This window comes from Eutrema salsugineum, unplaced genomic scaffold, assembly GCF_000478725.1.
Source record: "Eutrema salsugineum unplaced genomic scaffold, Eutsalg1_0 scaffold_4, whole genome shotgun sequence".
Classification (NCBI taxonomy): Eukaryota; Viridiplantae; Streptophyta; class Magnoliopsida; order Brassicales; family Brassicaceae; genus Eutrema; species Eutrema salsugineum.
In genome coordinates, this window is record NW_006256686.1 from 10,455,075 (window position 1) to 10,479,030 (window position 23,956).

General features: G+C 33.6%; 1 protein-coding gene across 1 annotated transcript; it reads left to right on the forward strand.

Moving 5' to 3' along the window:
• The first annotated feature begins 1,343 nt into the window (after positions 1-1,343).
• Positions 1,344-2,546, forward strand: LOC18013588 (ubiquitin-like protein 5). The gene is made up of 2 exons (XM_006419001.2): positions 1,344-1,655; positions 2,303-2,546. Exon 1 carries the CDS (start codon positions 1,419-1,421, stop codon positions 1,638-1,640), a length of 222 nt encoding a protein of 73 aa, XP_006419064.1. The 5' UTR covers positions 1,344-1,418; the 3' UTR covers positions 1,641-1,655; positions 2,303-2,546.
• The last annotated feature ends 21,410 nt before the right edge of the window (positions 2,547-23,956 follow it).

Sequence of the window (23,956 nt, forward strand, 5' to 3'; positions counted from 1 at the left end):
TGGTAGCTCAATCCATCCAGTATTTCATATTTCCCAGCTTAAGAAGGCGGTTCCTGCTGCGTACACAGCGCAGCCCATACCACAAGCTCTACAGGCAAACTTGGAGTGGATGGCAGAGCCTAAGGCGATCACGGCTATACGCCGCGTAATAGACGGTTCGAAGGCAGATGTGTTGGTGGAGTGAGAAGGATTGCCTGACTTCGAAGCAACATGGGAGTTAGCTGATAAGATCCATGAGCAGTTTCCTCACTTCCACCTTTAGGTGGCTCATTTACAGGGGAGTATTGATAAGCTTGGAGTACCCTTGGCATTGATGAGGAAGAAAGCCAGAGATTCGAAGAGAAGAAGCAAGTATGGGAGTCGTCAAAGTGGCTAAGCAGGAGAAGAAATATGGAAGACGAGAGGCTTTGTCTCATTTAGAGTATTTTTTTATGTTGAGTAATAATGTGAGTGATGTGTATTTTGTTGGTCAGTGTAGAGACTATTTAAGCTAAACCTTATCTTGTAAAACATTTATCTTTGATCACCTAAGATTACAGAGGCTAGGTTTGTCCTCAATGTCAAACCATTTCTCTACTCTTTCAGTGTCTTTCTTCTCTAATCTCTTTTCTATTCTTAATCATCAAGGTTAATCCATTTTAGTATTAACATTTTTCTTCAGTAAAAAACCAAAAGCTTAATCCTCGGTTGTCCTCTCTCTCTTATATACTCCATGAATCTTCAATAGATAGAATATTTATTTTCTTATGCATATATCTTCAGCTCATTCTATCCAGTGCCGGCTCTTGGCATGTGCTAGCGGTGTTGTTGCACTGGTTCAAAATGTTTTTTGCAAATTTTAGTGAAGATTTTTGGGTCATTTTTGAAAATTTCAAAATGTTTTTGAAAAATTCTACATATTATATCTACAAAATCAAATTATTGTACAATGCCCATTTAAAGTATGAACCGGACTTATTCTATCGATATTTTTTCACCACCACGTCAGAATCTTCTTGTTCCACTCAAAATTTGCCATGTCACCACATCTACTTAGCTTCACAATACTATGTTCAAGATGCAGTTCTCTGTTGCTTTCAGAAGATAGAACACATCCATTACAGATTCAAGAAGAAAGTGTTTACTTTAGTCTCTTTAGCTCGTGTAAGCAACTTCAAACAATCAAACATTTTGTATTTTTGTTATATTATCGATTTTCATCATAATTATACCCCATTCATGGGTTTCGATATTTAACTCTTGGGCCCATGGATCACAAGCCCATTTCAGAATCTCAGAACTATTGGTTAAAACAGAATTATAGAAAAGTAGACCTCTCTTAGCTTTATATGTTCGAAAGTCTCTCGAAACTCGAATAAAAAAAACATTCTTCCACAATTCAATTGGAGACGAGAAGAGAGAGAGAATCTAGAGAGAAGATGATAGAGGTGGTGCTTAACGATCGTCTGGGAAAAAAGGTGAGGGTGAAGTGCAACGAAGACGACACAATCGGAGATCTGAAGAAGCTCGTGGCGGCGCAAACCGGAACCCGACCCGAGAAGATCCGGATCCAGAAGTGGTACAACATCTACAAAGATCACATCACTCTCAAGGATTACGAGATCCACGACGGCATGGGCCTCGAGCTCTACTACAACTGATCGAAATCCTTAATGGTAAACTCCGAATTCCAAGGAATTGTTCTCGACTTTTTGAGTTAATTTAGGGAATTTTGATGATATTGGTGGATGTTTGGTGAATTTGAGATTCAAATTAGTTTTTTTTTGGCTTAATGGTATAAGATTTAAGTCTCTGTAACTAAAAATTTGAAGGAATTATTGGGAATTTAGGGTTTAGGGTTGATGATTTATGTGAATGATTTGACTTTGAGATTGCTTTTTTTTTGTTGTTAAAATTAAGTGTCTATATAACTTCAAATTTGAAGGATTTTTTGAGAATTTAGGGGTCTTGGGTTGATGATATGGTGAATGATTGGAATTTGAGATGCAAGATTCTTTTTTGTTAATGGTATATGATATAAGTGTCTATGTAACTCCAGATTTGAGGAAATTATTGGGAATTTAGGGTTTCGGGTTGATGATTTAGGTGACTGATTTGAATTTGAGATGCAATATATATATTTTTTTTTTGTTAATGGTATAAGAAGTAAGTGTCTATGTAACGTCAGATTTGAAGGATTTTTTGAGAATTTAGGGGTTTTGGGTAGCTTAATTAGGTGAATGCTTGAATTTGAGATGCAAGATTGTTCTCTTTGTGATTGATATTGTTTCTTTTTTCTTGAATTGTTTGGTTGGATTTGCAGGTGTTTAATATGAATTTGAGGAGTAAGGATTAAAGAATGGAAGAAGTGTTTGACTCGATTCTGCATGAGTTTTATTCAATAATGATTTAACAATTACGAAAAATTCATATTAAAAAATGTAAAATAAAACATAGTTTGTATCTTACTCTTATCTGATGCTATGATACTAGTTCAAATCGAAATGCAGAATGTATTGATATATTCACAAGAGAAAACAATAAAAAAATATATCTGTTTTTCGGAATAACGTGAAATGGAACCTAAAAGTGTCCCAAGACAGAGTAAATCCTTATTTACTAGTACAAGTCTGATACGAATCTCAATTTCTGAAAACCCTCAAAACCAAAGCTAGTTCCTCTCCCATTTGATTTCCATAAACTTCCGATGAACATTTGAGTGGAGGATTGATTTGAAACCGGGACTTGAAGGAGGATAGTTCCCGCACCTTTTGGACTTACTCAATAAGGGTGTGTGTTTCTCATCCCGCTTTGTAAACAACTTTTTTTTATAGCGTCAACTTCATAATCATACAAATAAGCCGCGCGCTCTTGAAGCACTGTCTTTTTCATCTATGTCCCTTGTTTCTTGGCCATTTTGGTGCAAAATTCTGTACTCTTGTCATGTGTTGTCTCTTAGTTTGTCTTCAAACTCTTGGTAATCTTCAAGCTAAAACACATTAAAGAACAAACTTTTAGTCTTATACTTTTACTCACACTCAAAAACAAAAAGAATGACTTGAACTGCTGAAATGAAACTCACTAGTGAATTTGAATCTTCTATCAGATTATCAACCGAATTAGTGGAGTTTGTTCCAGTTCTGTGAAAGGGATCTCAAGTTTCGGCATTGCAGCTTCGAGATCTTCTTCTTCATGTACAACGACATCCTTGTGTGCCATCTTTGGTTGATGCATGTTAATAAGTCACCATATTGCGACATGTATTGTTGTTAATTTGGATAGTGAAATGTATTAAAATAATACGTAATATAAACTTTTTAATTTTTAATTAATTTAATAAACAATTGTTGTTTAAAAAAAACAATAAAAATATGAACCAATCAGATTGAATCCATGAATCATTCTACTACGTTCAGATTATAACATGATAAAGCATGACCAAATAAATAACTTTACGTGCTAGAGCATGAGGTGAAGCGATCATTATAAAACATGACATCAAACTTATCTGAGACATTGGAGAGATCGATAACCATGCCGAAAGATTGGAGACTACGTCTTAAAGAACAGCGATCTAAAATCTCCTTATTGGAATAAACCAAAGTTGGATACGTTAAAAACATACGAGATGATATATCTACTAGGGTTTTGTTCAGTAGTTAAGGCTTCATGTTAATAACATATTGTGAATATTTTTGACCAAAAAAAAACATATTGTGAATAATAAGAAAGAGAATATTATTGTGTGTCTCACTCCATTACCAATATATAATATATAATATATATGTTTACAAATGTTTGGAGAATACAAGTTAAACTTTGACATTGAGCTTGCTTGGCGTAGGTTGTAGAGACGGTTTAACCAGTTTTAAAACTTTTTTTTGCTAAATAAACTTTTTTTTTTAATATCAAAGTCCTAAAAGTCAGATTTTTCTCTTTGATTTTTTTTTTTTACAATTCTTTTTGGTTATAGATCCTAAAAGCTACGTAAGAGGAGTTTTTACACAAAAAATTAACAAAAATAAATACATGTTGTGAAAACTTAGAAACTTTATTAATCACTGGAATGTATATATAGAGTACATAGGGAATCTAGGTTAAGTACAATGCCCTGATGGGCCTAATGGGCCGGTATAAGAGTCCATATACGATATGTGTTATAACACTCCCCCTTGGACGAGTGAACCGGGTCAGCTACTCAATCGGGATCTCGATAATGCGCTGGGGAATGTTGCCTCATTAAAACCTTACGAGGAAAAACCCAGTGGGACAAAACCATGGTGAAGGAAAAAGAGTACAACACGCATTACTCCCCCTGATTGTAGCATCACTGCAGATCTCTAAGTCTATACATTCCTATCTGTTTGACGAGCTTCCGGTGTGTTGAAGTAGGCAATGATTTGGTGAAGAGGTCAGCTGAATTCTCACTGGATCGGACCTGCTGAACGCTGAGAGTGCCGTCCTTCTGCCAGTCTGAGGTTGAGAAGAACTTCGGTAGAATGTGCTTCGTCCGATCTCCTTTGATATATCCTTCCTTGAGCTGAGCTATGCATGCCGCATTGTCTTCATACATCACCGTGGGCTGTGTGTCTTCGTCCATACCACAATCTCTGCGGATGTGCTGAGTCATGGAGCGCAGCCAGACGCATTCCCTACTAGCCTCATGAATGGCTAGGATTTCAGCATGGTTTGATGAAGTGGCAGTGAGTGTCTGCTTCATTGATCTCCAAGAGATGGCTGTTCCTCCATGCGTAAAAACGTAGCCAGTTTGAGACTTGGCAGTGTGCGGATCTGATAGATATCCTGCATCGGCGAAGCCGACTAACCCATCTTTATTTTGGTTAGTATAGAAGAGTCCTAAGTCTTGAGTACCTCGAAGGTATCTTAGGAGATGTTTTATACCGTTCCAGTGCCTCTAAGTTGGAGATGAACTATATCGAGCGAGGAGGTTCACGGCGAAACATATGTCTGGTCTAGTGTGACTAGCCAGGTACATTAACGCTCCTACAGCACTGAGGTATGGCTTTTCAGGACCAAGGATTTCTTCATCATCCTTTTTGGGACCAAGAAGGTCATCACTTAAGCTTCTAACTACCATTGGGCTGGTCAATGGGTGAGCTTGGTCCATATTAAATCGCTTGAGTACCTTTTCGATATAAGCCGATTGATGCACAAGGATTCCTCCTTTGATGTACTCAAGTTGTAATCCCAAACAGTACTTTGTTTTGCCTAGGTCTTTCATTTCGAATTCTGCTTTTAAGCAGTCGACTGTTTGGGAGATCTCACCAGATGTTCCGAGGATGTTTAGATCATCCACGTATACTGCTATGATTACAAATCCTTTGTTTGAGTACTTCTTGATGAAGATGCATGGACTGATGGGGTCATTTTTGTAGCCTTCTTTGATGAGGTAATCGCTGAGGCGGTTGTACCACATACGCCCACTTTGTTTCAGTCCATACAAGGATTTGTTCAGCCTGATGCAGTATTGATCTCGAGATGCATTTTTGTCTTTTAGTTCAATGCCATCTGGGAGTCTCATATATATTTCGTTGTCCAGGGGCCCATAAAGATATGCGGTTACAACATCCATTAACCGCAGATCAAGATTTTCTCTTATGGCCAGACTTATGAGGAATCGGAATGTTGTTGCATCCACCACTGGAGAATAAGTCTCCTCATAATCGATTCCGGGTCTCTGTGAGAATCCTTGTGCTACAAGCCGTGCTTTGTATCGAACGACTTCACCGAGTTCGTTCCTTTTGCGCACAAAGACCCATTTGTGGCCCACTGGCTTGATGTGTGATGGGGTCCGGATGATCGGACCGAACACGTTTCTGAGTTTGAGACTCTTTAACTCCACGTTTATGGCTTCTTTCCATTTTAGCCAATCTGTTCGATGTGTACACTGTGTTATTGACGTGGGTTCTAGATCCTCTTGCGTGAGCGCAACATCAAGTGCTACTTTGTATGCAAAGAGTGCATTTAAGTCGACTTCTTTTCGATTCCATTGTATTCCAGACATATTGTAATTGATGGAGATCTCATTGTTATCTTCTGAACCTGGAGATTCGGCGTCCCGAACTTCCATTGAGGGTTCATTAGATTGAGTCTCAGCCGCGGCTATGTCTGATATTGCAGGAATCCCGGTTTCGGTTATTGCACCTTTCTTTGATTTCCGAGTATTCTTATCTTTGGAACCGAGAGGTCTGCCCCGTTTGAGACGTGGTGCAGACTCTGTAGCAACTTGGGTCTGTCCCGTTGGGACAGCTATTCGTACTGGTGCATTACAAGCTGGGATGTACGATTTGGTTACTTTGGTCGGGTCAGCAAAGGAATCTGGCAATTGATTAGCTAGCTTTTGATAATGAATAATCTTTTGGATCTCTGAATCACATTCTAGAGTCCGAGGATCTTGCCAATTTAATGATGTTTGATTCCATGAAAGATCTTTGACCAGCTTGTTTGTCTCACCACCTAAAGAGGGATATACCGATTCATCGAATTGGCAATCCGCATTCTGGCCTTGAAGAGATCTCCAGTGGTTGGCTCGAGATATCTTATGATGGTGGGAGAGTCAAAACCAACATATATTCCCATCCTTCTTTGAGGTCCCATTTTGGTTCGATGTGGTGGAGCAATGGGTACATATACTGAACACCCAAATGTTTTGAGATGGGAGATGTCTGGCTCATGACCCGAGAGTAGTTGGGATGGGGAATATTTGTGTTCACTAGATGGCCGGATGCGTATGAGTTCAGCAGCATGTAATACTGCATGTCCCCATGCTGAGGCCGGGAGCTTTGATCTCATGAGTAATGGTCGGGCTATCCATTGAATGCGTTTAATGAATGATTCAGCCAATCCATTTTGAGTATGGACATGTGCTACAGGATGTTCCACGGTTACCCCCATGGCCATACAGTAGTCATTAAACGCTTGTGAGGTAAATTCACCAGCATTGTCAAGGCGGATAGTCTTTAGTGGGAAGTCAGGGAAATGGGCCCGCAATTTTATGATTTGGGCCAAGAACCTAGCGAAGGCTTGGTTCCGAGAGGACAAGAGACAAACATATGACCAACGGGTCGATGCGTCTATAAGGACCATGAAGTACCGGAATGGTCCGGAAGATGGATGTATAGGTCCACAGATATCGCCCTGGATTCTTTCTAGGAAATGAAGTGTTTGTTTAGAGATTTTAACTGGTGAAGGCCGAGTGATCAATTTGCCTTGAGAACAAGCTGTGCACATGAGATGTTGAGGATAAGCTCGGTTTTCTTTGAGGGTATGCCCTTGAGAGTTTTGAATTAGTTTACACATCATATTTGCACCGGGATGACCGAGCCGGTCGTGCCAAATAGTATAATCAGTAAACCGGGCTTTGAGAGTGGTATTAGCTTCAATCATACTGACTTTAGCATGGTAAAGTCCAGTAGAGAGCGCGGGTATGGTTTCGAGGATTTGTTTATGGCCGTCTACGGTTTTAGTGACTAGGAGGGATTCTTTGTTCCCTTGACCTTGAGTTTCTATGTGGAAACCATTCTGTCTTATATCCTTGAAGCTCAGAAGATTTCTCTTCGAACTAGGAGAATATAGAGCATCTGGTATTTCAAGTTGTGTGCCATTTGATAGCAACACATAGGCATGGCCATATCCTTCGATAAGGTTTGAGGGACCCGCGATGGTGCTAATATTTGCGGTTTGATAGGTTAGGTTTATGAAGTAACTTTTGTTTCTTAAGATAGTGTGGCTGGATCCACTATCTACGACTATGGTTTCCATTTGCTGGTGTGCTTTTCCACCTTTGGATTTCTGACAGGCTAATGAAACTGGGAGCTAATAGACCTCAGTTAGCCGCTACAAATTCCAAGGATTGATCACCAAAACTGGAGAAGCTGCTGGTTGAAGAAGGAAAAACTCGGATCTGGTTTTTTTTTTTTCGGTTGATCGTCGTGTACTGTAAGTGTGCGTGAGGGCGCGTCCGACGTTGGATCGACAAACGGTTTTCACCAGTAGATTCGTCTCGTCGAGGGCTTCGATTTGATATGTAGATCGTCTTCTGGTTCCTCACGGTTTGGAAGATATGCGTCTTTTAAGTTTCGACTTGCTTTTAGGGTTTTGGTGGTGGCCGGATTTATTAGGGTTTTTCGCTCAGAGAGTCTTATCGTGCTGATAACGTGTTGTGAAAACTTAGAAACTTTATTAATCACTGGAATGTATATATAGAGTACATAAGGAATCTATGTTAAGTACAATGCCCTGATGGGCCTAATGGACCGGTATAAGAGTCCATATACGATATGTGTTATAACAATACATTTATTTTCTGTTTATTTTTTCCCCAAATCATTCAAATGACTTTATACATTTATATAGAAGTAATTATGAACAAATTTAATTGATTAAATCTTATCTTTTTCAGATTTCTTTTGAGATCCATTTCTCTAAAACAAATTTTAATTTAAAAAATTATTTGTAATTTAAAACATAACAATTAATTTCTACAGCTTTTATTACCAAATAATTTTTGAAAACATAATAATAACAGTACAGTTTTTAAAGCCAGAAGTTGTTAAAGCCAAAAGTGTACAAAAAAAATTAAAAATAAAAGTGGTTACCAAGCAGACTCATTATAACCCACTTTACTACAAATTTATTTTTTAATACTAATTATTCATAACAATTAAAGTGTCCTATTTGAAAAAAGGGATATTATTCAAACAAGCATGAACTGTATGTTTACATAGAATATGACAAAAAAAAAAAATATAGAATATATATGGCGTTTTTGGGGCATTCTATTTGATTGTATTGTAAATCAATCATCTGTCTTTGGGAATCCGACATTACTCCTCTCATATATACTAATTGATGTATTTGAGATGCATTTTCTGTAGCTGCCGAAAAAGCCATCATATGGACTGGATTGAAAGTTTCTGTCTTCCTAAAATTCCATAATTTCTATTAACAATTCCCCAATTTTGCATTAATTATTTTACAGTTTAAATATATTTGTCGCCTTTTTACGATTATGCAGTGTTACCAATTGGAGTCATTGAATACAAAAAGTGAGCTATATTATATAGTTTCCAACAGAAATCAAGCAAATAATAAATATACAAGTACCATAAAGCAATTAGAACAAAAACTACAAATAGATATCAAATGTAAACCGATAGGAAAAACTCGGTAGACTCTAGATACCAAATTAAATTTTACATATATTAAATATATCAACATATAGTCGCTATATTATCACTAAATAAAACAAAAATATGTTGTTTATGTGTAAAACTCTTATATCATTCGAATAATTTTTATTTAGCGATGGATTTACTATACATGTGTTTTCATTTAGTGTTATTAATTTATTTATTTATTTCCATAAAAATAGTCAAAGACAAAGTCTTATATCACTCGAATAATTTTTCTACCAAATTTACTATATCCCAGATTAAATAGTACATATAATCCGTCGTATATACTTAACTTTAGACCTAACTTACTAGGTAATAAATCTCTAGTCAAATTTTCAGTTTTTCATTTCTAGTCAAAATTTCAAGAAGAATAAGTTGATTCAACGTATCCGTTTTCTTTAGCTAGGATTTTTTTTTTTTGACATGAATTTATATCACTAATTAGCTATATAAAGACCTATTAGCTAGATCTCAACGAAATTCATCAAATCCATAACAGAAGAAAATATATACAACACGTTATACAAACAAACGAATACTTAAAACAAATGGAGAAGTCCCGATCTTTAATTGTTGTTAGTACCATCGCAATAATTTTGTCGATGGTCATTACAGGTATATATATATATATATATATATACATACATATATTGTTTTACACAATACATTTCTTTCTATCTAATCTTTATTATTTTGCAGAACAAACAAACGCGATCAATACAGATGTCATATGTATTGGACAAATTAAGATATGTGATCAGAATTGTGAGGGACTGTGCAAGGCACAAGATTATAGTATCTCGTTTTGTAAACCATCTGACCAACCTGGAACTGATATGAATTGTTGTTGTGCAAAGAAGCAAATCTTTGAACAAAAGCTCAATTGAATAACTAAACTGTTTTTGGCTTAGTTTATTTTGTATGATCAACAAGTAAGAATTTTTTTAAAGAAATATTTTTAAAAAGTTATACGGTATCGTTTTTCTTCTATTCACCATATGCACTACAATAGAATTTTGTCTCACAATGTTTAAAACAGAAGCACATTTAGTACTTGCTTCCAAACACCCCTAATTTTTTTAAGTATTTAAAAATAATTTTAATAATTATTTATATTTAATTTCGAAAATTAGTTATTAATTTAAATATTTTTAGAGTTCCTTAAATATAGGTAATTTAGATTTGATTTGATTTGATTAAAAATAATAAATCAGATATTAATTTAGATTTGATTTAAAGATTCTAATTTAAATAATTTTTATACTATTAAACATTTTTATCAAAAATATCTAAAATTTTTGAAAACAAATAATTCACATATGATAAATAATGGTCATATTTGAAATATAAAACATTTATAATTTATAATGATGTAAATGATATGATATTTATGTTGCTTATATAATATATTTACGATTATAATTTATTTACAAATTAATAATAAAATAATAGGTAAAATTCAAATGTATAGTTTAAATATTAAAAATATATTTTTTAAAATTTATAGAACTAAAATTATATATAAAAATCGGGTTAAAAATATTTTAGTAACTAAAATCACTAATTTTGAATTATACATGTATATCAAAAATATATTTTTCATACAAAATAAAAACAGAAAAAATTAAAAATTATTGCATACACTCTATAATGTGGTTTGAAAAACCAGTTGTACACTCCCTTCGTTGATTAAATTTTAGAAAACTATAATGCTAAATAATACTTTTAATACATCTCAAACTTTTAACAAATATTTATATTATACGGTAATATAAACGGAAAAGTTAGAATTATGTTTTTATAATAGTTCATTTTGAATTAATATTAGCGGACGGTTTAATATTATATTTTTATAATTATAATTAATTTTAATACTATAGAAATATATCTAAACACAAAAATCAATATTTTCACTTATTAAAAAATATATTTATAAAAATAATTATATCTAAAATCAAAAATACAAATTATATTACAAAATTTGTTAAACAATAAAAAATATTCTCGTACAATACACGAGGTTAGAATCTAGTTTTAATTAAAATAACATACAACGAAGGAATACATCGGTGAAATACACAAACCCAACAAAGATCAAAATCTTTTTGGAAACTAAGCCGGCAAGTAAAAAAATACCCCCAGAGACAAAGCCCCAAGCTGGTGAGACAAACCAAGGGAAGAAATCCCTAAACAAAAGCTAACAAAAAACCACAGTTACATCAAAAATCTGCTCACCGACACTTTTCCAAGAACCAAAAACGAATAGGATATGAACGCCTATAAAGATCTTTGATTCTTCTTGTCCTCTCTAGGAATGAATAGTCTTGGAAAGTTGAAAATTTGGGCTTGCAAAGAATGGCAGGGCAGAACTTCAAACGAAGCATACAGAACCCAGATGTCGGGGCGGTGGAGTCGAAACAAAATACGACATGATCCGGTAAAGAGCAACCCAAAACAAGCAGATCTCACCAAGATCTGAAAGTTTAGAACGAGTGGAAGAGACTTCAACAAAGCCGCTTTAACGACAAAAAACTCTTACCTGATTTGAATGTGTGGGGTTGTTTGATTAAAGCCATGGGAGCCATCAGAGAGAAAAGACAAAGACGAACCGCAGAAAAGAGAAAGCTTAACATCTAAATACACCAAAAAGAAGCAAAAAGGAAGCATAAAAAACTAGCCAAACCGATGTCATGGCTTTGGAAGCCCAGCGACATCGTCCGTAAACAAGATCTGGATCTGGGCGACGAAGAAGAAGAGAAAAGATGGAGGATATTTTTAAAGAGAGAAAAAAGGGTGAAGCTTTTTTGCTATGATCCTAGTTCAAATCTTCATTTACAAGAGAAAACATTAAAAATTTATATACAAGTTTTGAAAAAAAAAATAGATGTTGTGAAATAGTTATCGAGAGAGGAAATTGGTGTGTCTTATTCTAAAGATAAAAGAAGTATATATAGTGTTACAAAGACTATGTATCACTTCAAGTTTCCGATGTAGAACAAACACAATATTAGTAATGGGCCTTATAATGGGCATCCATATTAATATTCATAATACTCCTCCTGATGACCGTTCTAACAATATTATAGTAAAACGTTTAAGATGCTGCCTCATTAAAAAACTTACTAGGAAAACTCTGTGGAAAAAACCATAAATAAAGGAAAAGGAGTGCAACACGCATTTACTCCCCCTCATGTGTACCTCCGTCTAGGTTTTTGAGACGTCGTAATCCAATAAGTTGAACTAACTTCTTGAAAGTAGCAGTTGGAAGCGCCTTGGTAAATAAATCCGCCAAAATATCGCTCGAGCGGATCTATAGAACACGAAGATCCTCATTCTTCTGCAAATCATGCGTAAAGAAGAATGTCGGTAGAATGTGCTTTGTTCTATCTCCTTTGATATATCCTTCCTTAAGTTGAGTGATGCAAGCAGCATTGTCTTCATAAATAATTGTTGGAGCTTCTTTTCCTTTTGATAAACCACAATCTTCTCGAATATGTTGAATGACGGACCTTAACCATATACACTCTCGACTGGCTTCATGAATAGCTAAAATCTCAGCATGGTTAGAAGAAGTGGCTGTAATGGTTTGCTACGCTAAGCAATAGTGTACCACCACATGTGAATACATATCCTATCTGTGATTCTGGCATTACGGGGATCAGATAAATATCCGGTATCTGCAAAACCAATCAAATCTCTTTTGGATGGGTTAGAGAAAAATAAAACCATATCTTTCGTTCCTTTGAGGTAACGAAATAGATGTTTAATCCCATTCCGGTGTCTTTGAGTTGGACATGAGCTAAACCTTGCAAATAAATTTACTGCAAAGGATATGTCAGGTATTGTATGACTAGAAAAGTACAACAATGCCCCTACTACACTTAAATATGATACTTCAGAACCAAGTACTTCTTCATCGTCTCCTCTAGGAAGAAAGAGGTCCTTTAACACATCAAGTGATATACGACCATAGGGCTACTCAAGGGATGTCCATCATCCATATAAAATCTTTTAAGCACCTTTCTGTATGTCTTTTGATGCACTAGGATTCCATCCTTTAGAAGCTCAATTTGCAATCCCAAGCATAATTTCATTTTCCTGAGATCTTTCATCTCAAATTCTTTCTTCAGATATTCCACTGTCTGATAAATCTCTACATGAGTTCCAATGATGTTTAAATAATCAACTGCAATTATCGAGTGTCCCAGATGATCCATCTTGATATTTCTCTTTGTTTTTGATGATCTTAATAATCTCTTTAGTCGTGATAAACTTTCATATTTACATTCCTTTTAGGTTACTATATCATTTGCGTGTTCTTGTTGCCTCGTTAAAACCTTGTCTTGGAAAAACCCAGTGGGATAAAAACCATGATAAGGAAAAAGAGTACAACCACACAGATCATCATATTTCTCCCTCTGGAAGCATCTTCTTCAAGATATGCATTCCAATCATATATCATCTTTTAGGGAATTGATATAAGCACAACCTTGGTTAATACACTCGTATCCTTATCAAACTTTCTCAGGTTAATGTACTTCTAGTCCATAACATCCTTTCGCATAGAAGATATTTTCTTCTTCCATTTGGACTTTATGCCAAATTCTTTTACATACAATCTTTTACATATTCATATTGTACATATTTGTACATATGACTTATTCATGCTCTTCTTGTAAAAGCTATCATGTTGGCTTTTTTTCTTGCTATACCAAAGCACATCTTTCAATCATGAAAGAGATCAACAACTTTCTCAAATATTTTTTTAAGTGTGGTACTCCAAGACCAGCTATGCATGAACATTTTGTATGTGAAATCCTACAAGGATCTTTGAGACAATATCTCTTTATTTAGTTTAAAATTTGGAGAACCTCAAGACAAACTTGTCATTCCAAAGTTTCTTCTTCCAAATTTCGACTTCCGATAACTCTTCAAGAGTTTTGATTATGTCCAAACCAAAGATTCCATTGATCCATAATCTTTTGATACATAAACATGGGTATATTGATTATCTTATAATTTCCACTTTAAAAGTATACCTCATGACGCATATTTGCTTTAATTCAATCCAATAGCCAGTGTTCTCGAGAACATCATTTTGAAATCATTAATCATTATATTTGCTTTTGGCAATTTGATTTCCTTTTAGGACTAAATCAAGTCTTTTTTTTCATCTTAGACTGATAAAGGATCTATAAAATAGTTGCATCCACCACAAGAAAGTATATATTTTCATGTATCACTTTCATTCATCTTTCGTATAAAGATCCACTTATGTCTCATAGGTTTTACACTTTCAAGTGTACAGACTACTGGTCCAAATATTTCTCTACAAGAGATTTAATCTTTGCCTTTACGGCCTTTATCATAATTGGCCAATCATCATTTTTACGTGTTTTCAATACATCTTTTGTACCGCGGTTACGGATCCTCATTTCTCATCATCAACTGCTTTATTGCATGCAAAATATTATCGACGTCGTTTTGCTTTTGATTCCATTCATTCCAGACATGACTCAATTAGTTGAAATCTCTTATCATTACTAGGTACCTAGATTTCTTTTTTTTTTTCTCATGTCTATATCTCTTCTAGAGAATCCTTCCTCGACCTTGCCATTTTATATATGCTCCTTTTTCTTTTCGAGGATTCTAATCTTTGGAATCAGTAGGTTTATCATGCTTCATGCGATCTTAAGCCTCTGTAGCAGTTGATATTATCCCCCTGGGATATCAATATTAATTGGAGCACAGCTGTTATCACATAATCAGGGTCAGGTAATGCTTCTAGCATCAAATTTGCTTAACTTTGCAAATAAATTATCGTTCAAACTTTTTAGTTCACATTCTTTCTGAGGATCAAGATAATTTCTTTCACTGATTTTCCAGCTGTTTGTTTCTCCCCCTTTCCTTAATTGTTGGAAAGACTGAGTCACTGAAATTATAGTTTGTAGTTCTAATCTTATCCCTTATTTGATGGCTTAATACATTTACTAATCAAGGGAGATTCATATCCAACATATATACCTCTTTTGAGGTCCCATCTTAAATCAATGTGGTGGAGCAACATTATCCAAAAATTTTAGATGGGAAACATCTGGTATCTGACCAAAACCCAATCGTGGGGAGGACTCAAAATTATTCGTTGGCATAATGCGAATCAATATGGTTTTACTCTTAATCAATTAACCAAATACTTTCACAAAGATACATAGTGGGTGATCAATCCAAAATATCTCTTTGTGTATGTACCAGAAAATTAACATATCCAAATTTATTGGAGAGTGAAAACCAAATACATAAGAATCTTCTGGATCTTTTTCGCATTGTTATTTAACTGTAATGGCTTAACCATTTATGCCAAAACAGTGAGATTTTCAGTAAACTTCTTGTTTACTAGACCCATTTCTATCTCATATACTAGTATAGTATAATTCAATAGAGAATACAAGTAGTTTCTCTAAATTGATTTTACTGCCTTGGATAATAGTCATGATGTGAAGATGTTAAACTTTTTCTTCACTCATTGTCTCAACTTGATAAATTTTAAAATCCTTTGGATTTTCTTTACATATGATTTATGGAACATGAGTGTGAACATGATCTTCTGGATGTTCCACTTACTATGAACTGTGAGATCTGCAATTCTCCCCCTCGAGATGATGACACAACATATCCGTTCATCTCGAATTGAATCCCACTCTAGGATCAACAACATACCCAACTTGGGTTTTGTATTATATCTTAGATCCTTTTGACCTTTGAGAATTAGGAGAGTATAATCCATTAATGATTCCAAATCATTTTCATAGGCAATCATATCTGCTCTTCGGGAGCTTCCAAAAATTTATACAATCTCATCTTGTACTCACACTAGTTTATTTTATCATCATATGATAGACATATCTCTTGTATGTTACCATCTCTATTTTCTCACTTCTAGTGTTAAAAGAAACTCTTTGGCCTCAACCTTGACCTTGACCATATCCATATCCATATCCACATTTATGTCTGCAACCACTTCCACAGCTACATTTGGCCTATATCAATCATGTGGTCTTTTCTTTCTCAATATAAGATGTCACATTCACTTCAGAGAATGAACTGTCTCAAATTAGAAGTATATCCTGATTTTTTTCTTTCTAACTCATTATGTTGCTCAGCCTCTTTTAGAGAAAATATCCAAATGTTGAACACTTATCAAAGTGTAGAGTACCATGTCTCCAGGACAACATCTCATTTTCTAAATGGTAGAGTATGTCTTTTAACAACTCTGCATCAACGATATTATCTTCACATAATATATGAACATAGCTGAGTCACACTCATAATATACAGACTTCAAGTCATGTAATTTTAGATTCAACCAATCATAATGAGTGTAATATCATATTCTTGTGATTATATTTTTCTTTTAGATTTCTCTAAAGAACTTGTGGATATTGTTTTGATCATATTATTGATCACATTCTTGGTCAAGTACTCGATCTTAAAATCATTCAAGAGGCAATGGCACATATATAAATATAGTCATGAAGATATAATCAAAGAACAAACAAGGACATTATCAAAATCATAATAGATATTCATATTCTTCGAAGTCATAGAAAAATAACTCAATTAATCACTTATCACTAGTTCATTTATAATCGTATAAAATTTTAACTAATGAATCCAGGATAAACTATTCATTGCAAAATTTGGATGATATCATGTTTGTACAAAACTCGTTTTAAAATCTTCATCCAATCAAACCCATGGTACAATAAAACTGTATAATTCAGGGTATAAAATGACTCCATAACAAATTCATTTTAAACAATATTCTTTAATGAAAGAAGATATTATGCAAACTTCATGATAAAATTATGTACTGATATCAGAAAATCTTTTTAAATCTTAGGTAAAACAGTTTTCTAATACAATAAAAATTGTATGAGTTGCTACGGTTTACCAAACCAAAATAGAGTAACATGACTCAACACTATAAGTGGTCGTACACATGACATAAAACAATCATTATATTATTTGCGAAGTAAATCGAGCTGTGGTTCAATGCACAGATTGAGATGTCGTTTTGATTAATGAATTTCGAGCATTCTGATTGGTCAGTGTTTGTTATAATTTGATTAGTTTAAATTGATTGGTTTTAACGATTTTTGGTAATTTTTAATTTTTATAAAAACTTTTATTGAGATCGTTAATGGATTTGCATTGAATCTGAATATAGGCGGCCCAAAGTTTTATTTGAAAATCCGAGTGCAAACTAATATAAACAAAACAACTTCGTAATCAACGAACAAAATATTCTGGCACAATTGGTTAGGAGATCTTTCCTGTTATACATATATCACGGGTTTTAATTCTTTGTCGTGTAAATTTTGAAAATGTAAATTTTTATTTATATAATATTTTTGTTTTTATATAATTTTATCGGATTCAACTTTTAATAATTAAAATTGGGAATATTCCTTATTTATTCAATATTTTTTATATATTTGAGGGTATGAGAATATAACATTATTTGGTCCGTTGTAATCCGAAAAAGATGTTTTCTTTATCGTAAAATGACAAATTGTTTGTTTATGTCAATATGAGATCCTTTCTACCTTTATCGGTTGGTTTTATTAATAAAAACAATGTTAATTTTGATCTTATAGAAATATTCACATGGAGGGTTGTATTTATCGTAAAATGGCAACATTGTTTGTTTATGTCAATATGAGATCCTTTCTGCCTTTATCGGTTTATTTTATTAATAAAAAATGTTAATTTTGATCTAATATAAATATTCTGATGGAGGGTTGTATTTATCCGTATCACTCAATAATATACATATTCGTCTAAACTCTAGGTTATTCCTATGTATAAATTGGTTTGTGAGCTTTGTACGTTTTGTCATCAAATTTTCTAGGGTTTTGAAGCTCTTCATGATGTTTGTTCACTTGCATTCAATCCTAACAATGTGTTCTTCTGACTACAGCTTTGCTCATCCATCTAAAGTTATGATTTCTTGGGAAGCTTCGTCTGCATCAACATGTATATATGTTTTAAACCCACAGGTTCACTAATGATGTGTATACTCTTTATTATACTAAATGTTTTTTTAATACGATGATCAGGTTCCGTGAACCCTGATCTTGCTGACGGTTATTCGTCTTCATTTGATGAAACTTGCGATCTCTTGAGTCCGATTATGGATGAAAACGGAATATCGGGTTATCGTTACGTAACTCCTTACGTTTTCACCGACATATCTAAAAAGAAAGGTTATTGTTTGTCTCCATCGTATTTAATTTCTTCTCATACGTTTTAAAATTTGTGTTTTGTTCTAGGTTACCCATGTCAGCTGCTCATGGATTCTGGTATTAAATCTTGGGTTTTGCGGTCGTACAATCCTATAATTGAAGGTTTGATGAGCTAACTTTTATTTTCACAATTAGTACTTTTTGAGATAATATTTTTATGATAAAGTTTAATATTTTACTGCTTTACGTAGATCGTGGTTATGCGATTTGTATATCCGTTTCTGATCAAAAGATCTTAAGTAGAAAAGGTAATTCTGAATACCCTGATGCTTTAATTTTTGTCGTTGTATTATTAATCTTTGGCCTAATTATTATTATTAATTTTTTATGCATGCATGTTATTATCTTAGTTTGTGGACGTGGACGTTCGAAAAAACACTCTCCTTACACCTTTGATTGGGATTTTCAGAGAAATGCTTGGTTTCTAAACAATGGATCCGGCGATGTTAATTGTATATATAAATACTAAACCATAGTATATCTGTTTTTATTTATCCATGATTGATGTTACGCTATTATGTATTGATAAACTTTTGTTTTAATTGTGTAGTGGTTGGTGATTCTGATGATACCCATTCTGAAGATACTGAGGTATTGTCTGGTCGTGGAACTGATGAAGATTTAGGTTTCGAGGATTATATGGATTCTGATTATGGATCACATGATGATACTGTTGACAAAGATCAAACAGATGATTATGATTCTGATGATGATTTTATCGACGATGATGAATATTTTGATGGCTCTGATGGCTCGAGTGATCATTCATGGGATGATAGTGGAGATGATGAAAATAATGGTGATTCGTCTGATGGTGATAGTGATGATGATGATGATGGTATTAGATTGGATGATGAGACCATAAATGGTGATGGTGTAGATGATCATCCTAACGTCGATTCGTCTGAAATACTCATCACGAGAGACGTTTGTGTCTCCGGTTGCCGAGGTCCCACTTGGACTTATACTGTTCCGCTTAGTTCGATGTGTTTTGGAGGATGTGTCTCGCGTTTAAGACCTTCGAAAGTTCAGTGTACAATCTTTGTTAAGGTCTTACAGACGTGGACGCATGAGCTAATTTCAAAACGTTCTTCTTTTGAGGTTATATCGTCAGATGAACAGGTGGTTGGTTTATGTAAAGAAATATTTGTGTTTTTAACATATTTATAAAAGCATTCGTTTGTTCTTATATAATGATCTTTTTGTTTTCAAGGGTGTTAAAATCCAAGCGACTGCTAGAGGGAATGACTTGATTGGTGTTGAGTCACATGTTGATGTTGGAAGTTAGATTGTTATCAGTCTTTTTGATGTTATCGATTGCAATGGTAGCTGTAGACCGACCTCTCATCGTTACAAGATAGTGTTTCTACCATCCAGTACCATTGACAAGACATCCCGTCAATGTGAAAACAGATATTTTGACTTAGTGAACTTCCAAAGTATATTGGTGTGTTTATGATGATGATTACGTAGTTGGTGTGTTTATTTTTCTTATAAGCGTTAGTTTTTGATTATTATGTTGATGATTATGATTATTTGGTCTAACTTTTGTTGAATTTCTTAGATTTGATAGGTTGTGTCCTGGATGTGAAACGGTCTACGAGTTGTCTTGGTCTGATATCTGATCAGTATACTGATCAGAGTGAATGGGGTGCATATTCAATCGTTACTTTTCTTTAAAGGACAAACAGTATTTCTTTATCAGAATTATTGATTTGTGTATGATTTAGTAATGTGTATTATTAGTTCTGTTTATTATATTATTTTGTTTTTATTTAGTGGTTTTGGTTTGAGTTGTCAGCTTTCTGGAATGATGGCTAGAGATTTTTACACAACTTGGAGGCTCTGTGGTCAGGATTTGATTGTGTGTGTGCTAAGATGGACAGTCATTGATTATTTTGGAGGTATTTTTTTATAATACAATTTACTATCGTATTTATGTTTGGTATTATATATTAGTTGTTTTGATCCAATGTATATGTTTATATAAGCAGGCAAAATTACTATATCGTCCACTTATCCTACTACGTTTGAGCTCAATCCTTCTATCCTAGAAGTTGATGATTTCTTGGAGCAGTAAGTTTTTAATGATATTGGTAGATTATTAATTTCTTATTTTGATGATCTGATGTCTTTGTTGTTTTTCTTTTAATGAATGTATAAGTATCCTCATAAGAGGATATGTTTGGGAGATAGAGTACATCTTGAGTACTAGACGATGCTATGCTTCTATTTTGGTTTCACTTCTTGGATCAGCTATAAGTCGTTTTTTTGTTCTTATTATCTCTTTTATATTTCATCATTTTTATGTCATTGGTTTGTTAAACAATAAAGTCTTGGCAATTAATGATTTTATTTAATATGTAATATTCCTGAACGGTTACATTAAACTTTTAAACGATTGATATTCCCTAAATACCAGTTTATTAGACTTTTAAACGATTTGTATATTCTCTAAATACAAGTTTATATTTGTCTATCAAAATTGAATACGTGAATATAAACATTGTAATATATTATAATTCTAATTAGAAATGGAAGTATTTGATACTTTACATCAATGTGACTAAGAAGTTAGTTTTAGGTTTTCAAAATGGTCGAGTCTTTTTATGATTGGTATCTTGGAATTCATGAGGATCCATATATGTAGGATATATCGTCTAATAATAATATAATCGTAAAAAGGAGAGAATTCGTAATATAAGATTGACCGTCACGAGTTAACCCTAGCTATATATATATATATATATATTGCAGATTTTTAATAATGAAATTTGACAATATTCCTTATCTATTCAATACAAATTTATACTTGGAAATTTTCGAATATAACATCCTTTGATCCGTTGTAATCTGTAATGGAAGTTTACCTTTTTATAAAATAATAAAATTAATTATTTATGTAAAAATGGAACTCATCTATATTTATCGGGTTATTTTATTAATAAAAAATTGTTAATTTTGATTAGCAAGAGCGTTATATATGTATATATATATGGGCACATACGATAGACTTCCGAGTTGAGTTATTGGTTTGTGCTCTGCGATGGAGGGAATAGGTAATCATTATGCTATACATAAACTAATTATTGTTTTTATGCTATGTTTTGTTGTCGTTCTGTATTTTTAATGTTGGTTTCATGTTTCAAACCTTTGTTTTAATTTTAATAATGATTCGTTGCTATGACTTGGGTGACTAGGTTCTCACAGGCGTCGACGCATAAAATTGCAAGTTTTACCATTTTATCTTCCCGAAAGACATGTTTTGTTTGCTAATGATTTAGATGCATATGTTCCGGTTGGAAAAGCTAAGTTCCATGCATGGATGAAGTGTAATCAGGTTTACCCGGAGGCGAGATGTCTTTTGTACTCGAAGATACCTTCTCGATTTGTATGGGATCAGAAAAATAAGTTGTGGAGACCAAGACGACGTGGAACTCCTGGTCCATGTGTTATAGAGGAATCACCGATAGAGTATGGAGAAGATTACTATCTTAGGATTTTGTTAGACGTAGTGAGGGGTCCGTGTAACTTTGATGATATTAGAACTTTTGGTGGAACCATTTATCCTTCTTTTAGAACTGCATGTCGTGCATTAGGTTTAGCTAATTAGAATTGATATAATATTTCCTTTTTATTTTTGCTGTTTTTTTCATAATTATTTTCCATAATTATCGCTGCTCAGTCATATGCGAGTTTGAACATTCGGTACAATTGTATACGGTTATCGCTGCTCATTCACGTGCGAGTTTGAACAGTTTTGACGAATTGTTTCTTAAATATATATTTAAGTTCACAATTGAACCAATTGTCATTTAATTTTTTCAGTTTGGCGAGTCGTTACTTAAGTATATGAAATACGCCTTTAAAAACATAACCGTCGTTTCTTAAGTATATTAAATCCACGGTTAAAAATATAATAACCGTTTAACTCCATCCTATATAAAAAAAAACATTTATTTTTCTCCTCTTTCATCTCCAATCTAACTAAAAACAAAGAATGTCTCCATGTGATAGGGTTTCTGAACTTCAGAAGACAAACGGCGGGCATCGTATTTGTGTCCACGTAATTAGAAATTATCATGATTTTAGTCTCATTGGTTTCCCTAATCGGATGTTAGTTCTTGCTGATGAATTTGTAAGTTTATGAGATTTTCAAAGATTATTCCTATACATGTTTTTGGAATCTAATCGTTTATTGACTCTTTTTTTAATAAAACTATGTAGGACAATCGCATCCTGTGTACCATGCCATTTGAAATACTTGACAAATTCGAGTATGCATTGCTCGAAGGAGAGTGGTATTTTCTTGGTAATTTTGCAGTTACCGACAGGTTACCCCATCCAAGTATATCATCAAACAACTGTCATATACGTTTCAACGAGGAGACAGTCACTGAGAAAACCGATCCGAAGTCTTCCAGAGAAATATACTATTTCTGTCCATTCATAGATATTTTGCTTGCATCGATTCAAACAGACTGATATCTTGGTAAGTTTCTTACATGCACATGTTATTGTATTGGTTTATCTCATTAACTGAGAAATGATTTTTTTCTAACTTAATTATTTAATTTTGCAGTTGATCTTCTCAGGGTTGTCATTTTTGTTTAAAAACTTTAAAGAGGAGTTCCTATGTTTGATACATCGGATACACCCACGGAACGTCCACTTATTCGTTTTATACTTGAAGATTTCAGGTAAGTACAACTTATCCTCAAAATAATGGGTGTAAGACTTGGGGTTTCTTGGTATATTAAACTATGTTAATTATCTTATATATTGGTGTAAATATATACAGTGGAAATTCTTTGAAATGTATTGCTTGGGATAACTTGGCAATAAAATTTGAAGAACTTTAGACGAATCGTGATAGGTCTTCAAGGCATATTATTGTATTGCGATTTTTCTCTTTCAATAGGTGGAGAGGTACGTAAATATTAACTATTAATATCTATTTAATGCAGCAATTAATCAGAAGTGTAACATATATATTGTTTCCACATGCGTACTGAATATCTATATGTAATTAGATGAGTGGATAGTTGAATCAGAAAGATTCATATCTGATATTCTCGAGGATCCTCCTACACCAGAAGTGGCAATAGCAAAGATAAGGTATGTAAATTGCATCTTTGATATTGTATCCTGTATATGTATTCTATTAACATCTGTTTTTATGATTTTATGATATTGTCATATTGTTTCAGGCTTGAAACTTCGGTTGATTTTACTCATTTGGATGATGGATATGTAGATCAGTATCCGTAGGAGATATTATTTGTTTTTTCGTTTCTATAAGTGATGTACTTGAAAAACATTGATGTTTTTTATTTTTATTGTAATAAACAAATTATTCAATATCTATAAACTTCCTTTGTTTCGCAAAGAATCTCATTTTAGCGTATTGTTTATGATTTAAAGACTGTCACTTTATGTTTTCAAAGCAAAATTGTGTTCATAGTCAACTGATAC